The 25,640-nt window shown below is 44.3% G+C and overlaps 1 protein-coding gene across 13 annotated transcripts in view; it reads right to left on the bottom strand.

Annotated features, from left to right (window-relative positions):
* The window catches only part of magi1b (membrane associated guanylate kinase, WW and PDZ domain containing 1b), a 133,865-nt gene that overhangs the window by 14,607 nt on the left and 93,618 nt on the right, over positions 1 to 25,640 (bottom strand). For 3 of the 13 annotated variants that reach the window (XM_036530262.1, XM_036530251.1, XM_036530261.1), the window contains exons 4-14: positions 22,210 to 22,416; positions 20,532 to 20,748; positions 19,612 to 19,694; positions 18,144 to 18,179; positions 15,588 to 15,645; positions 14,891 to 14,994; positions 14,096 to 14,215; positions 12,917 to 13,102; positions 11,980 to 12,603; positions 5,205 to 5,236; positions 2,564 to 2,807 (exon numbers count right to left, since the gene is read on the bottom strand). In XM_036530262.1, the coding sequence (XP_036386155.1) occupies positions 2,564 to 2,807; positions 5,205 to 5,236; positions 11,980 to 12,603; positions 12,917 to 13,102; positions 14,096 to 14,215; positions 14,891 to 14,994; positions 15,588 to 15,645; positions 18,144 to 18,179; positions 19,612 to 19,694; positions 20,532 to 20,748; positions 22,210 to 22,416 (1,911 nt within the window). Of the gene's footprint in view, positions 1 to 2,563; positions 2,808 to 5,204; positions 5,237 to 11,979; positions 12,604 to 12,916; positions 13,103 to 14,095; positions 14,216 to 14,890; positions 14,995 to 15,587; positions 15,646 to 18,143; positions 18,183 to 19,611; positions 19,695 to 20,531; positions 20,749 to 22,209; positions 22,417 to 25,640 lie in introns of all 13 variants that reach the window. The other 10 variants (XM_036530257.1, XM_036530250.1, XM_036530259.1 and 7 more) reach the window with 7 other exon arrangements.

The following is a 25,640-nucleotide window of genomic DNA, read 5'->3' on the forward strand; positions in this document are numbered from 1 at the left end:
TGAAAGAAGCACCAAGAAGCACTTGGCAGTGAACATTGGAAAAAAGCCAAAATGGACCCTCATCCCAGTATAAGTATAGTAAGTAGAGTCAGTATAACATTGGATTGTAGACAACTGCACTTCATGAATGGGAAGAGTGCTGTTCACATTAACACAACTGGGATAAAACTCCATTTTTACAGTTATGTCAAAGCATATGCCTGGCCCACAAATGTAGACTGAAGCACATATGGAGGCAAGAGGTTTTTCAGGTGTTGTATATTATGTAAACAAGACCATTCAAAACTTAACCAGCCTCCCTCGCATATGACCAATGAAACACACAAGAAAATCCCTCCTAAGTCAGCTGGCCCTAAACTCGTTAACCAAGTAACTGGTAATATAATTACCAAATAAATGTCTGCTAGGCATAGTTTGCCCAAATCAGGGTCAACAAAAATTTAAATCAAATAAATAAGTCTTGCATAAGAAATTGGGACTGAATTTGCAAAACAAACTCAATTGTGAAATACCATCCCTCAGTATCAGAGGACTAAAGCTAAGACATGAAGGTTGAGAAAAATGTTTTCTTGCTGCACTGGACTTGGTGCACACAAATCTTACAAAAGAATAGTACAATACCCACAAATTCCAGTGTTAAAACATGATTGGAAAAGATGTTGTACATGTGCACATATAATTCTACATTTTCCAGTCTTTTGTACTGGACTCTCTTTCTCTCTGAGAGATTAATTCATTTGCCTTCACATGTCTTTAGCTGTTGATGGCTTACTTAGCTGTTCCATCTCCCTTTGTGGCTGAGACTGGCAGCAGAAGAATGTCACAGAATTTCAGGGTCATGAGAAAAGTATCACCCAGGGAATATGACAATGGCAGTGTGCCGCTTCAGCCATCAGGACCCAGATTGTGTGGCCTTGATCACTGATTGGAGGCTACCTCAGCCATAAGGAATTTGCCAGTGTACGTCTGCTTTTTCATCATATCTGGGGGGGGGGGGCTGCAGTGGGAGGAGCCCTGCTCTTTTTACCTGGCTATGTGGAGCCCAGCTATGGTTGCTCACTACTCTACGCTGAGCATGCAGGGGGCTATAACGGCATCCTCCAGGGAGAGAGGATCCCCAGAGAGACTTTTTCCATAAGGGGACACAGGGGCCTCCCCAAGAGAGATGCAGACATACCTCCGAAGCCAAGCCACAGAGAAGCAGCAAGGCGGCAATGAAGGAACAACCACCCGGGCTGCGGATTGTGAAGCACGCTGACAATCTGTATGCAGCATGCAAGCCATTCCTCTCTGTCGCCCGCCGTCTGCGGCCCTGTGGACTTGGGAGGTCGAGGACTAATAGCGGCATCGGCTCAGAGCAGGGAGCAGGAAGCTGGCAGCCGACCAATCACAGCGAAGCAGTGGACCGTGCTGCTCCCCGGCAATGGACAAAATGGCTGCCGCAGGGAGGCTTGGCATGGCTAATTTTTCATTGCGTTCCAGCTCCATCCCGTGTTGGGAAGAGAGGCTCGGGAGGCACCAAAACGGCGCATGTTCAGCGAGGCCCTGGCGCCTCTCCGCCGTACCCGCCAGATCAGCCACCGGGCCGGGCCAGTCTCTTCAGAGGCAATTACACGCACAGACGGCAATCGCGAAGAGGGCTCACATCAGATCAAACTCCTCTTTGTTTCGCGCTGCTCCCTGCCTAACTTGAGCTTTCATATCTCTGAGCTCATCGGGAGTGAGTGGAGTAGAGAGCCTGGCTCAAGTTCCTCTCTATTTCAGGATGTTGAATAATAAAAGTGAGGCGCGATGACGAGGGTGCAGGAGGGATTTCTTCCAGCTGACCTGTTTCGCTCAACCTGAAATCCACTCCCCTGTACTCTCCTGACAAAAGCTGAGGGATATTCCTGTTAATTAGGAAGCTCACCTCATTTGCATAACTGGACATGGGGGGAAAAAAGCGCTAGATACACTATCCTCTACCATCTCTGCTTTTGTTGGAAGACATACTTCAAAGCCCAGCGTTCCATGTCAGCAAATGAGTGTCTACAAATGTTGTATCTGGTTGGGAGTGTACTATAGGATAGGGTGGAAAGGACCAATCACTCCAGTGTTTGCAAGAATGAAAAGATGCTTAAACATGGCAGACACCCTTCCGCAGTACTGCAGGTGAAACAGAACCACCTGACTTTCCCTTGAAGTAAGACATGGTAGATTCACAAAAGAACCTCAGGGCTAGTACCTGCACCATTTGCTCTCCCAGATCTGACTGCTGCACTGAGCAGCTGTCCATATTGTGCTTCTTTCTGCTGTTATTCTCAATGCGTATTCTGACAAAGGAGGTAGACAGTCTATTGTAAAGGAGAAGGAGGAGCCCCTCACACAAATGGAGCCATTTGAAGCTCTTCTTGGATTGGAAGCTAGCATTAGAGATCCAACATGCTCTCCCAAGAACCTCCTCTCCCAGCCTAAGTGACGCAACCCCCCACCAATACCCCACAGAGCAGAATAACCTTGACAGGAAGGCGGCGCCAAGAAAACTCCCAGAAAGCCCTCTCACCACAAATCTCATTATACTTACGCCTACTTTCATACATGCTCCTAGACTGGGCCCAAATTTTGAAGGGGTCTGGCTTCTTCTGAGTGGTGCCGTCTCCTGATTCCTGGGGGGGCAGGCCGGGCAGTGGCTGGGTGGGGGCCGGGGGCGCGGCGCTCTCGCTGGGCAGGGCCTGGGCCGGGTGTATGGGCGAGTCGGTGCGCGTACTGCGGTGGCTGGAGACACTATGCTGGGAGCTGCTCTGGCTGTCCTTCCTCTCCAACTGCTGCTGAGTGGAAAGAGAGTGCAAGAGAGACAGAGAGAGACAGAAGGAGAAGGAAGGAGAGGATGAGGGACAGAGGGGGGAGAGAGAGAGAGAGAGAGAGAAGATGAGGGACAGAGAGAGAGAGAGAGAGAGAGGGAGAGAGAGAGAGAGAGAGAGAGAGAGAGGGAGAGAGAAGTGAGCAGAGTGTGTGGATGAGGGAAAAAGAGGAGAAGGAGGAGGGAAAAGATGGAGTGAAATAAAGACATAGAAGGAGAGACAAGGGAAAAGGGAGGGGAAGAAATGTGGGAGTAAAGAATCACACAAGGTCATGACGGAACTCCTCCTGGGTGTTCATTTCCCCCTCACTTATCCAAACCCTCTTATCTCTCCATCTGCATGCAAATGGCGAAGCAGACACAAACCAGCCAATTGAGAGGCAGCCCCGATGTGAACAGAATCACAAAACCTTGCTTATTCACTCCAATCACCTTATTACTTTTCATGAAAAATAAAAAATTTTCCCTACAGAAACTGAAAGTTACACACTTGGCTGCTCATTCCACTGTACAGACGGTGTTTGCTCTTGATGGTGTAGAGACAGCATAAACAACAGGAGTTGTGTTTGTGTTCCAGATATCACTCACAGTTTACTGTGCAGAGAATCCCTTACAACAAACAAGTGTGTCACAGAACTGTACTGTAGTTCTATTCTATCAGATTCATATTTAATCAAAACCATTTGCTACAGCTGGAAAGGCTTTCTGCGTGTGCATATAAAGCATAATTAAACAGATCAGTTTAAGATTCTTCAAGAAGACACATTCCAAGGGAAGACAAAAAAAACCTCAGAAAAAAATAAAAATTACATACTGTATTCTTTTTGTTCAGCAGAAGGCTGAATATGTTTGTAGGAGCTCCCCACTGTATATAAGATGAGATTCTGAGCACATATTGGGAGTGTTTCACCAAAGGCGGAATTCCTCACGGACCCTGACGCACAGCCACATCTAGGCTGACATTTCTATGATACAACACTGTGCACAAAGCCAGCTTTCCCAGAAAAAACTTAATTGAATGTGACAGTGGTCCAGAGTCAGCCCCCCCCCCCCCTTTCTCTTGCAGCTCTTCTACAGTCATGTGACTTCATGGCCATCGCCCCCAGCAATGAGCAAACACCGTCATCAAGTCTTCCTGCTGGTGAGGAGAGCTTGCAACAAGAATGTGAGGGCAAAAGGGTTTCTCCATCTCAGCCTCAAGTTCTGCATTCCAATCTGCAGTACTGACCTGAGACTCCAACCTAAGACACGCTCACACTCACTGCTTTTGCACACTCAGGAAGACATATACATACACTCACAAACATAAATGTTACACACTCTCAAACACATATACATACACACACACTCGTAACTGTCACACAATAACACAAAAACACACCTTCACAAATGCTGCCCTGTCATAAGCCTCTCATCATGTCTTTTACACACACACACACGCATGCATGCATGCACCACTGTCACAACCAGTCTCGTGTCATGCACACGCTTACCCCTTAGTTACAGTCATATGCTACACCTTAACTCTCCCACATCCCACACATAGCCTCAAAAGTACATGCAAGTGCTCCCACATTCCACTCACTTCTACTGCACGAAGCATACTCCACCCGTCTCTACACTCACACAAGCCTACACAGTACAGAACACGCATTCAACCTCTCTCTTGCACACATGCACACATACAAACACACACACACACACACACACACACACACACACACACACACACACACACACACACAAACAGACACACAGACACACAGACACACACACACACTCTCCACACCTAACACCTCTGGTATGGTTACCACAATGTCACTCAGTACAAACATACATTTAAAAATATATACGTAAATTATGGGAGATCATTTTTTTAGATACATGTGAAAAAATATTCATGAAAATTCTGTTTTAGTTTCATTGAAATGCAGGTCAGTGTTCAGCTAAACAGGCTGGAAGAGCGGAGCATGTAAAGCAAATGAATGACTGCAAAATTTGATTCAGTGCAATTTCAGTTCCAAGGGAGCAGTGGCAACACAACATTCCTACACAAAAGCGTTCCCACGGCCTGGCCTGCTTTGCCTATTTCTGTTCAGTTACTCATTAAGAAAATACAATAGGAGGGCTTCTAAGAGCAGGGAGGCAATTCGCCTCACGTGTGCCCTCTGCCCTCTCTGTCAGCAGGTCACTGCTAAACAAATTAATCTGCGCATCAAAGTATTCATTAAAGTACAGGAGGTGGTGGTTTCACAAAAGAGAGAAACACTTCCACCGTTCTGCCTCGGAGATAACCCACAGCAGCCCTAAGAGGGGACCACAGAGAGCGGAAGAGCAGAGGAAAACGACAAACATCGGTACTCACCAGCTTAGGGCTCTTCTTCGCCGGCGCCACCCCTGAAAAGCAGCAAGGAGAGAGAGAGATAGAGAGAGAGAGAGAGAGAGAGATAGAGAGAGAGAGAGAGAGAGAGAGAGAGATGGTTAATTATCAGCACAAACGCCTCACCTTCCCTGCAAGAACATCGGTCCCAGGACGGGGCGGCTTCTACGGCGGAGGAGCGTGGAGCCGCGGCAGCCAGCCACTGCTAGCGCTCCCGCTCCTGTGGAATTAGAGGGTACGGGAGATCTATCTGCATTAGCGATGCTGACTGGTGCTGCAGAAACCCTGAAGGGCTGGCCGGACCCACACAGACCTCCCCAGCTCCGGAAGAACAAGAGCGCCCGGGCGCAATCTCAACTGTTACCCATGGACAGGGAGCGCAAGCGACCGAACATCGAATCAAAGGCAAGCGTCGGTTCCCCGCTTACTGAAACCATCTTCCTCCGTCTGCTCGCTGCGCGACGTGTCCGTTGGAGGCTTGTGCATCGAGAGGCAGATCTTCGCTTCGCTCTCGCGCTCTCTCTATTTTCTTTCACCCTCCCCCTCCTCCCTTCGCTGTGCATTGCTAGTCCTTCCTCACCCCCCTCCCTCCCTGCCTCCCTGCCTCTCTCTCTCCCCCCTCCCTCCCTCTCCCTCCCTCGTTCGCACTACTACACACGCACACACCTACTCCTCTTTTTATCTCTGATAAATCGGAAGCTGGGCTTATGGAGCCTACATAAATGATGCACTAGTACATTCATACAGAACCGTCAGGCGCCCCTTGCTATAATGTTTAAAGTAGAACAGACTAAATTAAATGGAAAGGGCCACAATTAGGGATCTGTTAGATACAGAAAAAAAACAGCCACTTCAGCAGGGAAAACACTGCACAACAGTGAAATGAGCACCTGCATTTATGATATTCACAGGAAAACATTTCTATGGGCAATTGAGTGCAAATCAACCTATTGTGAAAAAAAAAAACAAGAACTGTGTTGCAGTGATTAGGAAGTGCACAGCGCACTCCACTCTCTGCCCATCCTAAACATTGTTATGCTGAGTACCAGCCACTGTGCCTTGCATAATCATCCCACACACCAACAAGACATTAATGGTTCTACACACCTAATAAATGACTAGGTATTGATCCCCCCCCCCCCAATGAAAAGGCTTTTAGCATGACTTTTAGTGCAGCGCTGTCCTCCTGACATGCGGTCTTCCTTTAACGCCGCACTCCGCTGGTGCTCGCTGCACGTGCACCGGCCATCACAAGTGCTGGCGCTGTCACTGATCATCTGTTGTACAAAGATTATCTCCTGCTCTATCTGCAGCCCTGCTCTCAGCCTCGGCAGTAGCCATTAAATGTTAAAACTTTCTGCTGCGGCACCGCCCTCCCCGTGTATTTATAATTCATTCCAGCTATTTCAAATCAGGGGACTGGCTCTGATGACAGGCCGACAAAAACGCATTTAATATAATGATTTATACGCGCGTTTATGAGTGTGTATATACATATATACACGCGTAGATGTTCAAGCCCGGCTGTGGGAGTGTAATTGGATGGTAACAAAGGCTGCCCTCGGTCTACTGCGCAGAAGCCACGCAGGACGACGTCAGAAATAGAAACAGAACCAAAGCACTCAATCTACCTAACCCCAATGTGTTCCTCTTTTTTTTTTAAGGGCAGAGGATGCAGCAGCTGCAAACATGCGCGAGGTGCGTGAGAGAACCAGCCCTCGGATCAAACGATGACCCACTGCTACCACATTTATTCTCCTTCTAATTATCCTCAAGGGAAATCTCAGGCTCCATCTTTCCTTCCATGCACTAAAGTACAGCACGAAACAAAGGTAGGCTGCCTTTGTCAAATCCCCGTTTGCCCATGTGGCGATTCAAGGTTTTCTGCCTCTTTCTGGTAGAAATACCAACACAACAGCAGTTAATATTCCGTAAAATAACGATTTATCTATTTTCAACAAGCTCGGTTCAATGGCTTGGGCTGAGCGCTGTCAAACGCGCTGCATGGGAGTGGACCTGCCAAGCATTTACAAATCAGTCCTAAAGATCGCTGGGAGAGCACACGCATTTTAGGCCAGTGATGTGAATCGAAAGGGGGAGCTTAAGTCCGCATTGAAAGAGCAGATATGAACTTGAAGGTATAAGGGAAAATATCCCTCCCACAATGATGGTGTGATAGCGCCTTGCCAGTTACCATGGTGAGGAACTCCTTGGGTTGGCCTGAAATGTGTCAAACGCAGCGGACACTAAATGGAAGCTATTAATGGTCAGATTATCATGTACGGTGGGCGGAAAGGGCCCCCCTCCCTTGCCGGGGCTTGGAAGGACAGCTTCCAACCGCCCAGCCCATCTGTCACACGAGCCAGACGGACAGGCACGCAGGGAGTGACAGACGGTCTCTTGGCAACTGCGCAGGCCGCATAACACTGACATTATTCACACAGTGATATTTCATCCCATGTTTGAAAAGGAAACTGTATCGAAAAGTACAGAAATCTAATTACTCTGACACATTTGTTTCATACATTTTTTTATGTATATTTGGCAGAGAGGAAGCAACAATGCTGCCAGGCCCTCATTAGACAGGCAACCATACCAGTACTGAACACCCACTCAGTGAAGAGTGCTAGACACATTGCTTCTGTTACTACATGGCACACTAACCTCCCCCCACCAATCCCTCACCACACTCACTCACTCACTTACTCACACACACACACACACACACACACACACACATGCACATTAACACACAAATAGAAACACGCAGACCATCCCCCACTGCCTCAGTCAGCTGACAGTATCTGCCTCATCTTTCACCAGTTCTTGTGTGTTTGGATGCATTCCTGTGTTATTGATGTGTGAGACTGCTAGCTACAGTGTCAGTGAAGCTGGTAGGCTGTTCCCTTTGTCTCTCTCACTCTCTCTACAATGATGGTGGTGATTTTGTTGGAGGGGGGGGGGTGACCCTCCCCATACCCCCCCCCCCCCTCCTCACTGCCCCACTGCAGTACTGCGGAGCATTGTCATGGAAACAAGGGGAGGCCAGATCGCCAAGATGTACCACTCGCCTCTGGCTTCAAGGTGCAAGTCAGGGGGGAGAGCTCACCTTGAGTGACTCTCATTCAAATACCAGCGGTGCCTTAAACTCATCACGAGGACCCAGGCTAATGTTGGTAGAAAAATATGCATCCATTCAGGAGTGATTACTTGTCCCCCAATAGCCAGCATCACCGTTCATTATTCCAGCGCCTCCTTGCTGAATTAGTTGTCAGCAAATTTAATGCGATGCATGCAAAAAAGTCCTTCCGATACACTGAATCAATTCCCTCCTCCATTGTATTCATTATTGTCGTTTATCTTTTTTCTGGCTTTACTTGTAAGTTTTCTGAAAAGGATGCTCCATTTTTGTTTTGATAGAAAAGCTATTTACAAATCTGCCATAAACACGTCTTCTGTTACAGATAAGGCAAAACTGCTGAGTAGGTTGGCTGGGGTTCAGGAGTGACTACATGCCTCTGATAAAGATGGGGGGGTATGATTTAAAATGGTAATGTAGAGGAACAGAACAGTCAATCTGAACTGCAACGCTAACAGCATTCGCAGAGCTGAAGCACAATCCAAACAGAGCTGTACTGGTAGGTGATCCAATCAGGCTCTTTAGAGGTGGCTGTCCGTGTGACAGTGCTGGAATGTGCTGCACTGTGTTTTCTATGACCTTCCATCTCTTTCCCCATGAAGGGGCTTTCAGCTCAGCCATCACTGATTAATGGTGCACAGATGCGGAAATCAGGTTTCTAACCATGCTGTTAACGTATCCTGACATTCCTCCCCGCATTCCTTTATTCCCCTCTATTGCTGTGGAGGTGCTATTGTTGTTTCTATGTAATAATTATCTTTTGGGAGCGCATTGTCTTCAGCAGATAACCTTCCTCTGCTAACACACTGGCTGATTGGAAACAATCTGGCTTCATGAACACGGCATTTAACATCTGCAGAGGCCTAAATTGCATTAATGGATGGCATTTATATGATACGATCAAAGCTATTGGACTGCCGAGGCCCTGCATTTGGGTATTCTGCACATGTTATCTGTGCACTGGTGATTACTGGAAGCACAACAGACGTCTGTATTTCCATACCACACTCTACAGGAATAACGATGACATTTAAACCCATGCGGAGCTGCTCTCCAAGTAAATAATAACAAAAGGTAAAGCCTTTTGGGCACACTATTAATTATGTAAGCATGTCTTACAGAAAATATGGGGAGAAACTGTGCACGCTAAGATGAATAATTTTGAGAGTGAGCATTTGTATGTGAAAGCCAATCATATGTCTGTGCTGGATCACGGGGCTGTGCAAGGTAAGACGTGTGTGTTCTCAATCATAATTGTGAAAATGATTTTTTGAGATGTGATAACTATCCCCATTGTGCACTACCGGATGGGTGGATCTTGCCATAAAATCATCCCTGATAATCCCTTGGTCATTTCTCTCCAAAGCCATCAATGTCTCAGTAGATTCTCTAATTTGTGTATCTATGGCGTTCCTCTCTGTATTCCTGGTCAGGGGCCTGTTTCATGATACATATGCTTTAATGAGGAATGCATTCGCTCTCTGATCCCCAGAGAACAGAACATATTCAAGGGGTTTTTTTTTTTAAATTTAAAAAACACCACGTTTCTACCAATTACAGCTCTCCTCAAGCTTCCAGGCAAAAAGTTCTAATTGGCTGCCTACAAATTGACTTGTGACGGCTTAGCATGGACAAGAACAATGCCGACATCAAGAGCAGCAATTAAACCTGAGTACAGAGCAGAAAGAGTAATTAAAGCACCCAACTAGATCCTATTCACCCCAGGGCGCCTTATTCATTGAACAGTGTGAGACTGAGGAACACAATCAAAGTCTCTACAGTCTTTGCATTATGCAAAGAGCTGCATTTAGAGTATATGGATGGCTTTGACACATTTGTCACAGGTTGGCTACTGCACTCACAGTCTCTGCACAAAGCAATGCAAGGCCTGCTCCTATTGGCTTATACTTGCACAGCTTAGTTGCAAAAGAGACACCGGATTGGACCTTCAAACGAGCCAAACTGAAAGACTATTCATTGTGGGGCTTTATCTGTGGGATCCACTGGGCCTTTATGTCAATATTCATTTGTGGCCAATGGGTCTTTTTCACAAGCCTTGGCTCCTACCAGACTGATCATCTCGGACAGTGAGACTGACTGGGCGCACGAAAATTCAACTGCTGCCCCTAAGTTTCCCTAAGGTTTCTCTGAGCCTCAGCATGACATTCTATAGGCTATAACCTCTGCTATACAGCTATACACTGGGAGCAGCTGGCACAAGCCATTTTCTCCATATGCTCCTTTTGCTTTAACATATAAGCTGTGCCACAGAACTTATCCCCTCAACGGACAATTCTCCGTTATATTGGTTCTGCCCACCCGGGGAACTGATTATGTACTTCGAGTAAACATGTTGCATGAAGAAGGCTGGAGAAACTAGTTTGCCCAATGGGTGGCATCCAGCTCTGTGTGTGACATCGGAAGCCCATTTGGCTCGACACACTTTGATGTCATTGGCATTTTGACATCAATGGCATTACTCAAGGGTGCCACCAGTAGACAAATGTTCCACCTGCAGAATATGGTGGCTTTAGCATACAACTATCAATTACCCCGGGATTGCCTTTTTGACCCTGAGATTGAGGTAGGTTCTATTAACCTGAGGGCCACTAATGTTAGCAATCCCCACTGTTGACAGAATGGCACAGCCTCTGCTTCCCACAAAATGTCTCTTCATCATCCATGTCAGGCAGAAGGGTATCCATTTTTACTGACCAGCTCTGGCAGCCCTTTGATTGGGGGAAATGTGGTTACGTTCATAACCTTCATTTTTACTAGCCCTCTGAATAAATCTGAGCAATTGCAGCTGAGCGATTCACAGTCTCATAAGTGTCCCAGCCCCTTATGGGAGTCATTAATAAAACAAGCAAGCCTGACCTTCCAGTTTGTCAGTGGTTCACCAAGTTACTGCGCCTATTACAATCACTTAATTACTCCACAGATAAGAAGTCGCTTGATTGTAGATTTATCAAATTACCAATCCAAAATGCCACCTAAAACTGTTCTACCACCGAAACAGTTTTATTGTGCATTTCACAGAGCAAAATTAAGGTCCTTTGTAGCTGCATCCAAGGCCCTGAGCTTCATGTGAATAAAAGCTCAATTCAATGGCCTTTCCTTATAAGGCTCCTTTTCAGGCCATTGCTTGCATTCACTCCTTTGTGATGGAGTCCTCCAATCAAAACACAGCCGTCTTCCTCTCCACAGTTTGAAATAATACATTTCAATAAAGACTTTGACACTCATGCCCTCACATACACACTTGCCGGCACTTCTGTGCACACATACACACCCACGTACACACTCACACACACAAGCACACATTCACATTCACAAACACACATACAGCTCAGGTAGGTCATTCGCTGTGTAGGAAACATGAGTCACCCAACCAGTCAGGGAAGCTGCAGCACCACCTGAGCTCACCATTAAACCGAGCACAGATACTTCTAACGTCTATTGCTCTTCTCAAACAAATGTGGCTAAGAGTCACTAACTCCATGGCGAGGACCTGACAGACAGTGAGGAAACTCCCAGAAGCATCAATATTCAAAGGAAAAGGACCCTCCCTGATCTGGAGAGCAGCCACTACCCCCCCCCCCCCGACCCCCCAAGACCTACCTCTCTGCACCAGCATGGTCACCTCACTTCCTTTGGGGCACTTGCTCAGCATGTCCACCACCTGATTGTGGGTCATGCTCTGAACGTTCCTCTTGTTCACCTCCACGATAATGTCCCCTTCCTTCAGGCCCCGGCAGCGGGGGTAGTCCACGATCTGCTTGACCCTCTGGCCCCCGCCAGCTGGGCTGTCGGCAATGGTGAAGCCGAAGCCCTTGTCCCCCTTCTCCATGTGGACGGTTATGAGCTCAGGCTGGGTGGCGATGGAGGACGCTAGCGTCACCACATCGCTCGGGTAGGTGTGAGAGCCATTGGACGCCACCTCGGCTGAGGGGCTGTACGGGCGCGGCTCCTTGGCACCATTCACGCTGTTGCCCGTCTGGCTGCCGTGACTGGATGGCGAGTCGTAGCTTTCCTGCCCATTGACGATGATTGGCTCCTTGTCCAGGATGGCCACTGATGTCACCAGGCTGGTGTTGGGGTCATCGGGGTCAAAGGGCAGGGGGTAACCCCGGCAGAGCTCGAGGTCTACCATGGAGCCGATGGGAATGGACTGGAAGATCTTCACCACCTGGGCGTGTGTATACCCCAGGACACAGGTGTCGTTCACACTCACAATCACGTCACCTGAAAGAAAACCCACATTTTTACATGTGCAAATAGAGCAATGAAATAAGACATGTGAAGGACAGCTACACAATGTCTTGGCTAGGTACATAAGTAGTTAGGGCATTGGGCTTGGATCTTTAAGTATGGCACTTAACCCAAGCTGCTTCAGCAAAAACTGCCAATAAAAACTAGTAATGTGAAAACTGAGAACATGCATAATCTCAGTTGGCTCAGAAAAGGAATAGGGCCACCTCCAAGGCAAATGGATACTTATTCTGAATTTTGGTTTCTGGCTTTTACTGGAAACCCAGTCTTATACTAAGGAACCCACCAGTCTCCATCTTCCCATCCAGCGCAGCGGGCCCATCCAGAACCAGACTCTTGATCTGAAGGAACTCGTCGGGCTCATCCCCGCCCACCACTGTGAATCCGAACCCTCGTCTGCTCTTCTTCAGCTTGGTGTGGATGAAGGTTCCCTTCAGCTCGGCAGGGTTCCGGGTAAAGAAGGGTTTTCCTCCTGCAGCGGGATCAACAGCCCACATAATACAGACATCACATTAGAATTCACAAGGCGTCAAAGGGCGGTTTCCTCATCAGGCCGTGAAGCACTGACAGAGCATGGGAGTCAAGTGCAGTTGACAGCAACTGAGAAGATCTGCAAAATATTCATCATGACACGCCATTAGCACGCACACACAGCAGTGCAGTGTATATCACTCTGGAGACAGACAGGTGTGTCAGTGAATGCAAATGGAAGTTAACACTGGAATCACCTGTGCTAGTGATGCTTTAAAAGCAGGCTGCAGTGGTTCTAGGACAGGTGTTAAAGGGCTGAACTGTAAACCACTGTCTTAAACAGAAGCAGTCATACACATCACGGCAATACACACAACCATAAAACACAACATATTTCTCCAGTGGTAGTGAAGGGATGTCACATTCCTTTTGCTTGGGCAAATGCAGGCTAAGCCCGTTTTATAACATAAGGCCCACTCAAGCATGTAATCCAAGTCCAATCCTTTAGCCAGACCTTGACTCAAACCTTCATCGACATGGGAAGAGAAACCCTGACATCATTTGCCCGGTCGATGAAACTAGATCCAAACATCGACAGGCTGGACGGCAAAGTGACCAACCACAATGCAATAACACTGGGCGGGAGCAACATAAATCACATTGTTGAATGAAAACATAAAATGCGTCTCCTCTGATGAGAGGACCGTAGCTCCACATCTCCCCTTCCTCTGCGACATGGAAGAAGGACTGCACTGAGAGTTTGTTCGCTCAAATCTCAAGGCCTTTGGCAGAGGTACAAAGGATCCTGGATTCATGCTGTGAAAATTGCATAATCGAACCACTTCACAGACAAGAACTTTTTTAAACCACATGTGGACCAATAATCTGACAAAAAAGCTTTTTGTGTGCATGCAGGAAATTGAACATGGGTGTGTGCTTGTGTGTGTGTGTGTGTATCTGTGTGTATGGTAATTGGGAATAACAAGACACTAACGTTTTGCCCCTAGTGGGGGTGGCAGTGGGGGGGCTGCCTGTGGGTCCCGGTATGTCTCTTGGTGGTTGGTGGCGTAGCTAGCGAGTGGAGCTCCGGCAGAGGAGTGCTCTTCTATCCATTCTGCAAGAGTAAGGGAAGGGGTCCTGTTTTTTGGGTCTTTGACAGCTGCACACACTTATTTCTCACTATGGCTGGCTGACACACTTCTGTGCAGATGAGTAATTTGCCTCAGAAGACATGACTAGACATTTGGCAAAGTTACATCAAAGATTTATTCTTTGCTAACACAGTTTCAATCCGTAAAGGCAGAAAACTTAAATATCTTGTGAACTTAAAATGTGAGATATACATGGACAGCAATTTGGACCCTGTAAAATTTTCTAACTAGGTAATTATTATTTCATTACTCAAGAATTCATTACTTGATAGCTTCATATATCTCATTTAACATGAATGAAAACTAATAGGAAATTCTCATTAAATACATTCACATCAAACACAACAGTGACAGTGAATTGAATTCTATTTTATCATGCTTTTTAAATAAAAAAACCTTAACATTTCAACTTTTCTTTTGCATCTACATTGGTACATGTAAGAGCTTTGGGAACCTCTTCTTGTTACAAATGAAAATTCATTGATCAAACAATGCTTGTTAATGCCTTGAAAGGAACAAAAAATGCTCAATGACTCTCAATTAAAAAATACTAGAACACAACAACACGTAATGACAGACAAGACGATCACAAACATGAAAAAAGAAAGAAATGATGCCATGTCTGGCTGGAAACGAACCTCGAATGTACCGCTCACCTTCTGGTGGCTGTTGCTGTTCGAGTTGTTTTTTCCGTTTAGCTTCCAGTATGGGGTTTTCATACTGAGTCTTCCTGTTTATGTGACTGGGAGAGGGAGAGAGAAGGAAAGAGGGAGAGAGAAAGAGGGAGAGAAAAAGGGAAGGAGAGAGGGAGGGAGACAGAGGGAGATTCATTGAGACATTGATAAATGGGTGTACACGCTGGTTGACAGTGTCTCTGGCACACAGACTCTTAAATCTCTCCAGTAGAGAAAAATAAGGGCAGACAGTGACAGCAAAGGCAGGAACCTCAGCACAAGACAATCAGAACAAAATGCTGCTTCAGGAAAAGATAACAACTAGAGGCTTATTCCATTTAAATGAATGTAAAAAAGGCTAAGCAATTATACAGCAAAAATATATAAATCTGAAAGACAAATATGAGTTTTGGCCTCAGAGGTATTGCATTGAACAACATCAAAACACTGGAATACATTTATATACACACTCAGACTCCAGGGTCTCCACTGGGAGGAAGAACTAAATATTTCCAAATGATAACGAAAGCAACAAATGGCCTAATTTAAATAAAGTCCACTACCAAAAAAAAAAACATCAGAGCTGGTCAATTATCTCTGTCATGCATCTTTTTTGTTGCAAAGTGGCATACAAAACAAGTCGGCAAAGTGAAAGACTTACTCCACATAATACACCCCATACACTGGGTCTTCTATTTTCTCCCATCCAGCTGGCAGTTCTGAAATTGAAAAAGATGCAGGACATTCAGGCTCATCTGCTTCATGTTTGCAGCACATTTCATTAGTAGTGTTGCCAGCTTAGTAACCTGGTCAAAAGATGTAGAAACAGTCAGTATGACCACGTAACACTGACACACAGAGATCATTCCACATTGACAGTTTTTTAAACAGATACCAAAAAACTATCCCCATAAAAGTTTTTGCTACATTGTATGCCTTTATCATGTCTGAATGGCAAAAAGTGAAGGACTTATACAGAGCATAAGCTCCCCAAATAACACCTCACCTTTCTCCTTGTAATTGTCTAAAAACTAGTTGTTTTTAAGTGTTGAATTTCTGGTCTGAAGAACAGGAAACGCTGCTCAGGTAGGCATTTCTGTCCATTTGTGCCCTTCCAGCACATATCAGACTCTGAACAGGTGAAGTGTAGAGGCTTTGTGTACCATCTGACATTTAGCTGATCAGATACTGCACTTAAGGCGGCCTTGTGGGTTTCAAAAATCTCCACGTACACCATGGGGTGGTGTCCATGGGGGAGATGGAGGTTCAGGGAGATCATGGGAGATGCACACATTGTCTTTTTTCAAATTGAACCCACATCTTGTGTTTGTCATGCTTAATGTGTAGAACAATAATAACAAAATGCTTTCACCACATCCTTAAACTTTTGTATTGCGTTCTTGATTTTGTTTAAAAGACAGACTTTAAGTCTGTAGTAATACTATCTAGACCTCTACAGAAAAGGCAAAGGTCACAATTTGAGTCCTTGATCTGTAATGAATAAATAATACAACAGCCCACTTTACAATAGGCATGCAGGTGGCATGACTGTCAGGAGACTCCTAGCAAATTACACAAACCTAAACAATTTCCATAGATCCTTCTTGCTATTCATTTATTCAAAAACAAAACCATTCAGTAAACAAGTAAATTTGAGCTTTTCTGTTTCTGTATTCAGGGTTCATCTGTGATGTTTCCATTTCATTAGAGTTCAGTCAGATCAGGACAAACACAAACACACACACGCACACCCACACCTACACCAACGCACACACACTGAAGTGTATGAACACTGAAAAACACATTGAAGCATTTGTGAGTTTTTTGCCCCACACAGCAGGCATTAATTTACCCTTTGGTATGGCAATACTTGTTTAATGAGTATGAATTAATTTGCTCATACTAATAAGCAGCAATGCTTTGCGTGGAACTGAGGTTGCACCTCTGCACGTGCATAATAATTTGTCTTTGCTTTCATTAAGACACTTCAGTTACAACATGGAGCAAAGTGCTATAGACTACATGAAAATCTGACCATACCCCACATTTAAAGCTGCTAGCCTGCTGTAATCACCATTTAAATGGTTCACATGAACCTCACATAGTTTTGTTATATTTTATTCTGTCAGCTTCTTCTTTGATTTGATCAGAAATGACCCTGATAATCATATAAAGAGTAATTCTAAATGTTGGTTTTCCCATGTGAGCAACACACAAACATTTCTGAGGGGAAATAAGTTGTCAGTCTGTCGTATTAATTTGACATACTCTGACAGAACATGCCTCTGTTGAGCAAACATAATTATCAATCACTTGAGTTTAGAAAAACTGAGATCCTAAATCTACCATTCAGCATTAAAGTACTGTCATACTGAAGAAAAAAATTAATAATTTATGTTGAGTAAATGATTTTTTAAAAAAGCACTACTTTAATTTCATATATCTTTAAGTGTCTGCATTCCAAAATCCCAGGCAAATGCACGATGGTCAGGAGGTGTCAAAAAAAGACTGCAGGTTTTGCTAAATGGATAGTGCAAGATAAACTCTACATTCATTATACACAGTTCCTCCGTGTTTTTCGGCTCAGAAGGGAACTGGGAGACAAATTGCCTATTAAAGTGTTTGCATCTCATTTTAATCTTTACTGTACTTGATGCACGATGAGTGGGCACACAGAAACTGCATTTTTTGCAGTGTTTCAATTTTCACAATCAATATTTATTGACTGGGTGCATCTAATCTGTCTGAGAAAATAAATAAATAAGTAGACCGATGGGCTTATTGCCAGGCACTTGGGTCACTTGGTGAACAGTATACCGCAAAACTACGCATCGGACACAAGTAGCCTCTGAATGAATACATTCATACTCAATCTACAGTGTATAAAAGTGCTGTACAATCAGCCAAGCAACATCAAGGCACAATTAAAACCTGATATTAAACGGAGACTGGTTTGGGAATGGTACTTTGGATCACCATATTCTGCGGGCGTTGATATTTGCAGAGTTTACTGAACGGGGACACTAATGGTGCACAGAACATAGTTTTTAATAAAACATAAAGACATTAAGGGGGCTTGGATATTAACCATCTGTGACACTATCACACACGAAAAACGCACAGAAGAAAATGGATGCAGTCCAATAAAACTGTCAGGAAGAAGGCAAATTGTGTGCAAGCCTGCTATAGCAAGGTTTCCTGGAGGTGTGATGCCTACCTAGCTCATTGTCCAGCTCTTCAGTGTGTACGCCTTCTTCTCCAAGTGAAAGACAGCAAATGAAGACAGGCGACAAGAGAAACAGGGAGAAGAGGGGGGTGAGGGATAGACAGCAACAGAGGGGGGGAGATAGTGAGATCCAAGAACAAGCTTCCAGCAAAGCCTTCGATAAAGGAGCACAATGCAGAAAAAAATACACCGTTGCAACCCATGGCAACGCATGCAGAAATTCTGACTGGTTGGATGAGACAGGAATCGATGGGTAGGGCAGCTATAATCAAAACAGGGAATATAATAATAATAAAAAAAGACTCTATAATCGGCTCACGCATTGGTGGATGAAATGAAGAGCAGAGGATTCAGCTGTAATTAGCAAACCTAAAGGGATGATTCCCAAGTGGCCAGGAGGTGGCAGTGTTCCAGATCTCTCATTTACAGGCATGTAAATGGAAGGGCCTTCATTTTGCAGGAAAAATACACTAATAAAAATCAAAGCCTTTGCCATATGCAACCATGTCCATCACTCCTAAAAATGGAAATTCATGCGGGGTGAGGCAAAGCTTAACAGGTACAAAAGAAACAAAGCCAATCTTTTTTTCCCTATTTTTCCCATACTATGTCCTTAATTAAAAGATGAAATAATATTCTTGGGAATTATGAACACCAGTTTTTGTTTTGTTGATCTGTAGGTTATAAAGAACGAGATTTTCCTTTTCATTGACATTCATTCATCTTTTTCAAAATATAATTTGCGGATCAAGGTCCAGTGTTGCTCATGACACAGAAAACCTTCAAATGATAATTAAAAACAATAATTATTTAGAATTAAAGAATGAAAACAGCCTTTTCAGTCTGCAGTGCTGGCTTAATTTGATCATTTTTACAATGACAGAACCAGGCTGTTTTTATATGCCGGTGCCAAACCCTTCTGCAGGTGGAAATATTTATGCGCCCTAATGTTCATAATCATTTTCATGAGTGATTATTTGTCCTTCTCACTGAAGGGCTGCCACCAGTTTAAGAGGACCTACATATGGCCGCACCCTGATTCTCTCCATCCCCGACGTGCCTTGAATCGTATCAGCTCTTTCTTTTTATGAGAAAAAAAAAACTGGAAAAAATGCGAAGCACAACAAGTGAGAGCATTCTGCATGCGAGCGGGGCAAACCGATAACACTGTGTCTTCTAATCCACAGCATTTTCTGTGGGCGGGCATTCCTCTGTGAGGAAGGCATTATTTATTTATGCTAGATGATGCGAATAATCCAGCCAGTCCTTGAGGCTTTCAGAGCGACTTGCTCAGACCCACAGCTCAGGACCCACACATTAGTCATTCGCTGTCTCCTGCAGCTCAAGGACACCACCTGTAGGCCACGGGAGGCACTCGCATTCCGCACAGACAAACGCTCACAGAGGAGATGGAGATGGATGTGTGTGCCAGCATGAGGACGCAGCATGGGAGCCTTACCATCGTCTTCACACTCCTCCAGTGGTTTCTGGGGCTTCTCCAGGCACCGAGGGTCGATCCAGGATGTCGTCTTTGTGTTGTGGCTAAAAACAGAAGTGAAGGACAGACGTGCATTGTTCTAGGATGCAGTAAAACACTGTTGGCAAAACATCCTCAGTGTTAATTGCTGTCTAAAGAGAAAAGAAGGACCCCTATAAAAGCAAAAAATACATATACTACCCAATGTTAACGTGGAGTGTACTGGCGATGTTCCCCAGTCCTGGAATAACACCACTTTCTAGTTTCTGTTTCACATCGAAATAATATCTACGCCTGGATATATGACACATGCTAACACACACACACACACACACACACACACAAACACACACGCACGTACGTGCACACACACACACACAGTATTGTGTAAGTATTCCTTGTTATAGTGAAACTATTTCAAACCCACACTAGTTATGGCTGAAGTAACTACTTTGTGCAGTATGAGGTCAAGAGGATGCACTCCAAGGTGATGAAGATCTCATCTATCTGCTGAAACCTGCTCTTGCACCATGGTCTAAAATCAATTTTCTCTGCACTAGGGTTTAAGAGAATTCTCTTTAAAATAAGAATCTTTTTTTCTCTTTAGCACCTTATAGTGAGTCCAGCAGGCATCCCAAGTCAACACAGTAGGGGACACACAGAATAAGCCTTCCCTACATCAATGGTTATGTGCAGTATGAAGCAGACATTCTGTCATAGGCGATGCATTATAGGGAGATGAAGGCTAAAGGGGGATAGTGGAACAAACTGTGGAAGAAAACGTCCCCTCTTTAAAGTGTATGTGTATGCACACATAAGAGCAGAACTATCCTTTCTCACAAAGGTGACATGAGGCATTGTACAGAGCAATGCGGAGGGGGAGGGGAAGGTTGTATACATACTCTATAAAGTAGACCTCTCCATTCTCGGTGTAAGCCATCTCCCAGTTGTCAGGCAGAGGTCCGAGCGGGTCCTCTTCGGGAGGGTGAAGGTGGGGGTGAGTCTGCTGGGAGCTGTCCGTGGTTGACGACGAGGCGTTGTTGAGACCGTAGGAGGGGGCGTTCTCTCGGGAGGGGTATGGTCGCACGGCGGGGTGCTCGTCTGGTTCACTCGAATCTCCTGGGGATGAGAGAGTTAGAGAGGTGAAGACTGAACATTCTCACTGACGGTCTCTGCGGGATGAAAGGGGGGGGGGGGCAGGACTGACTCAATTTCTATACCACTCTGCTGCTCAGAGACCCCTCCCCTGTAGCCCCAGTGTAGAGAAGTTAAGTAGAGTCCTCACAGGGACTTGCAATTCAATGGCCCCTCCCACCAGGAGATCTGCCATTTACTTCCTGCTCCCACTGTGGTGATCAAATGCCATTCACACCTTGGTCAACACTAAGTCAATTCTCACAGGTACACAGCCACAAGACAAGAAAGGGAATCAACAACTGGCACATCTGCTCCATGAACAAACAAACAGACCCACACTTTTCCTCACTGCAAATCCTGTTAGACATTTCACACAGGACAAGCTTCCTGTTTAAAACAACACAATGCTACACTACACATTAAACAAGCAGGCTCTCAAACGCAGACCATTGCTTGAAATGATTAACACGTATTTCCTCACAATGTCCCAAGACCAAATGAACACATTATATCAAACCACATGCAACATAATCTTAAAAATACATATGATCCTTCAAGAAATAATGAACAAACCATTCAACTTTTTAGATGCAATTGGAGGAACATGCATGTCACCCATATTGTAAAAAAGAACATTTTACCAATATTCTCATTCTTTTGTCATCAAACCTCAGATAAACCCCACTACACCCTTAAAATTATCTCCAATTTTTGTCCACTTTGTTAGCTAAAATCAAATTTATTTCAGTACACACATATTTGTGCATACACACACTCACACACAGTATCCCTTGCTATGGTGAAACTATTTCAGAGCTGAAGTCTTTCCCCTCACACTGATTATGGCTGAAATGACTTGCTGCAGTATGAAGGCAAGGGGTGCACTCCATAGTGAAGAAAATTTCATCTGCTGAAAACTGTTCTAACACTATAGCCTAAAAATTCATGTTCTCTAAACCCAACAAGGATATTCTCTTTAAAATAAAGATCTTCTTTTACATCTGTTGGCTGGAGATGCCAGTTGAACTCACTCAATTTCAGATTCAGAGTCAGATTTCTTCCAACTCCACGCTAAAAACGGACAGAAAATCACAAACAAGCAAGTCTCTCTAAGAACCGCTGCATGTCTTAAACCTAATTATACATCCAATAAATTCAAGCATAAATAATTAATAATTTCACAAATGTTAACTATTGTATCACAGTGTGAAACTGTGTGAAGCCCTTTACTTGGCACACTGTACACAGCACAGCTACTGAGCACTGCGGCCTGAACACTGACAGAGCAGCTGCCCCGAAGAGGCCCCTTGGTGCTGAATGAGCCTGCTGAACGCTCACACATCCTTCACCGCAGCCAGATGGCACTGTTATTTGCCATTAGACGATGGCATACCATGCAGCCTGCTAGTCTCGGCAAACCCAACACCAGCAACGGTCTTTTACCTGTAAAGCTACTGTTCATTTCAGGGACTTCGTCTTCATCGTCGTTTTCTGCAGGCACTATTCCAGCATTTTGCATGTCATTGTAGGACTTGGAGCGCTTGGGTGTGGAGTGCTGAGAGCCAGGGAGGCTGTCTTGCAAAGCATCACTGGCAGTCACTTTCCCACTGGGGGGCTGGCTGGGCGGCTTGGGTGTACCATAATAGTTACCTAGGCAACAGGGGGATATTAGCATGTTTAGAAAAACAAAAAAAGAAAAAAACCCGGAGAGAGAGGCTGGAGAAGCATTTTTTTTTATAATAATCGCCTAGTTGTATGCAGATCAGAGGCTGTATAAAAAATACTTCGGCCTCCAAGCGTATTTTACCGAGGGGAGAATAAGCAGCCACTTGGATTTGGAATGGTTCGTTTTCCATTTTATTAAGGATGAGAAAGGCGAAGTGCCATTGTTTAGGAGCAGTGAGCATGTAGGATTGAAAGAACAGCCAGGCTTAAAAACACCTCATTAAATAAGAATTTCAATGAATGGTGTTTCTGTTGCCATGTTTAGTGATCAGCTGTTGTTATTCCATTTTTCTCTTGAGAAAATATAAATAAACTGGATACAGACAAACACAGGCACACACACAAACACAGGTACACAGGCGAACACACAGACTGAAGTACTTTTTAAAATCAAAGAAGTTGAATTTTTATGGCAAATTCTATGTGAGTGAGTGGGGGGAGGGAGAAGGAGAGAGAGACAGAGTGACAGAGAAAGAGAGAAAGGGAGAGGTTATCACTACACCAATGATGACTTACAGAAGAACAGATTTTGGATCTATAGACATTACTTGCACCAAAGCAGAGAGATAGATCAAACTGTTATCAACATTTTCTGTCCATTCTCAGGATAATTAATACTGTGGTAAACACCAATTGGCATACTAAAATGCACTCCAAGACAAAGTTACCTCAAGCTTTCCTTACAAGAGGTCTAGGAACTTAAACAACTATCTTGTGAAAACTCTTTTACTAATTCTGTCTTCCAAACATGTGTTTTTTCTAATGTCCACTCAGACAATTACCCCCATTTCCATTTCCCTGACTGTAATCTGAGAGTTTGGGGACAAACCCTTCATTCACATTCTAAATGGAAAACAAATGAGGGGGGAAAGGGCAAAAAAATCACTATGTCCTGTGTACACGATGAAGTGTCTATGCGGTCTATATTTTGCACCACAAGAAAAAGAACTAGGGAGCTAAAAACAAGAGTCACAAAATGCAAACGTACCACTAGTTATAGAGGTCTTAATAAATCTCTATGATGTAGCAGGACTTAGCTGGAATCCCTTGTCTCTTCAGGGCAGATTTTTTTAACATGTAATGTATGGAATGGGTTAATTTGTCTACTTTGATAGCAAAATGTTCCATCCATGAAACTGAATTTTGTCTACAAGGCCAATCTATAGAGACTTTAAGGACTATTTAAAATACTACTTCACCTCTGCAAACTGTTCAGTGTGAAAAATATGTAAGATTTGTCATTGTACTCTGGCTATGTGTTATGTACATATTTTTGTATTTCTGTAGTGACTCTTTATGTCAGCACAATAAAAAATGGAATGTGACACTTGTGTGGGGGGTTTATGCCACAGATCCAAAACTCTTTGCGTGAGAATATATCACTGCATCCTGCACTGGACAATCAAGAAAATGTCTTCCTTCCTTCCTACATATGTCTCCTATAGAATTACAGTCGTCTTTAAGGTGGCAACCAGGTACACAATTTATCACTTTCAGGATGCCATCTTGCCATGCTCAAGTATTTTGGCTGCAGAAGCCGTTTCATGTCTTGATAAGAGTATCCCTATTGCCTTATTTAGGTTTGAATCTGCATTTGTTTTTTTCAAATGTGAATTAGAATCTCGTGAACACATTTCTATCCTCTACATTGGATTTAGGATCATCTAAATTCTGCTTTTACTTTTGTGAGGACAGGTTTCATTACGTTAATCAGAATGGCCAGTGCCAGCCATAAAAACACACTTGCCTGTACCCTATGCAGAAATTATTGCTCCCATTTTTATACTTGAGTGTTAATATGCTCTGCTGGAAATAATTGCAGTGTAATATTATGCTGTCTGATTTGTTACAAATGACAACATTCTTCAGGTTTAGTTTTAGTGGATTTTAGAATGTCTACCACTCGCAATCACAGGTTCCAGATCAAGTGTGACTGAGTGCATATCATTTGCACCTTGTTTTAACAGTTAACACATTGACACAGGCATTGAAAGGCCCCGTGTTACTATACGCCTGTTGCCCTGGTGATGACCCAGTGCCAAATCATGTTCACTGTCTGTGAGCTTGAAGGTACCCATATATATCTAAAGCATATCTAAAAATAAAACAAGCAAAACTAAAACCAAAATCTACAAACATTTTATTCTTTTTCTCATTGGTTGAGCAGGGCTCTACTTTGTTGATGTCCTTCTTGTGAGGGAGCTCAAAGTATCCTCTTAGGTTAAGGCATTATACATATTGATATATATAGAATTTAAAGACACCATCCTCGTTTTATCCCTTTTGTCCTTTCAGTGCATTTTGCAGGCTACAGAATGACACTGTTGGTAACACACTGCAGGATATTTTAAGTGAAGTGAATTCGTCCACATAAATGCATCTCATTATTAGGTGTGACGGACAGTTTGCAGAACGTTATCTGCATGGAGAGAGAGGGAGGTGCAAACGACCTGTAGCCTGTGATGGGGGACTGGGGAAATGGGTGTGACTGGGAGGGGACTGGAACTCAGCTTGCACTCTGGGTATGTGTCAACATGGGAGAAATATGGCAGCAATTAGAGGATGGATATTGACTGTGGAAAAAGGCTTTCTGACAGTCAGCGGAAAGCGCAACGGCCCACGAGTTCTTCGGAGAGAGCCAAAATAGTCACAGTGTAGCTAATTAATGAAGCTGCACCACACCACAGTACCAGAGAGAAAGGACAGTGAGAGAAGGTGAAGACACACTGAAGCAGGCGCACATGCACACGCACACAGACACATAAATATGCATGCACACAGACACACATAACAAATACACACACATTGCATTATTGTCATTTAGAAGACACTTTTATCCAGAGTGCCTTACATAGGTTAGAATTTTTGCAACATTACCCATTTATACAGCTGGATATTTAATGAGGAAATTCTAGGGTAAGTACCTTGCCTGAAGGTACAACAGCAATGCCCCATCAGGGAATTGAACCGGCAACCTTTCAGTTACAAGTCCTGCTCCATACCACTATGCTACACTGCCGCCCTGCATATATCAGCATGCACACTTCAACTGAATTTTACAAACAGAAAATCAAAAATAAAAATTGGAGGTAGAGCAAAAAATGTCTCCATTTTAAACATGTGCAATGTAATTACTGCTCTTTGGCTGG

This window comes from Megalops cyprinoides, chromosome 6 (genome assembly GCF_013368585.1).
Source record: "Megalops cyprinoides isolate fMegCyp1 chromosome 6, fMegCyp1.pri, whole genome shotgun sequence".
Classification (NCBI taxonomy): domain Eukaryota; kingdom Metazoa; phylum Chordata; class Actinopteri; order Elopiformes; family Megalopidae; genus Megalops; species Megalops cyprinoides.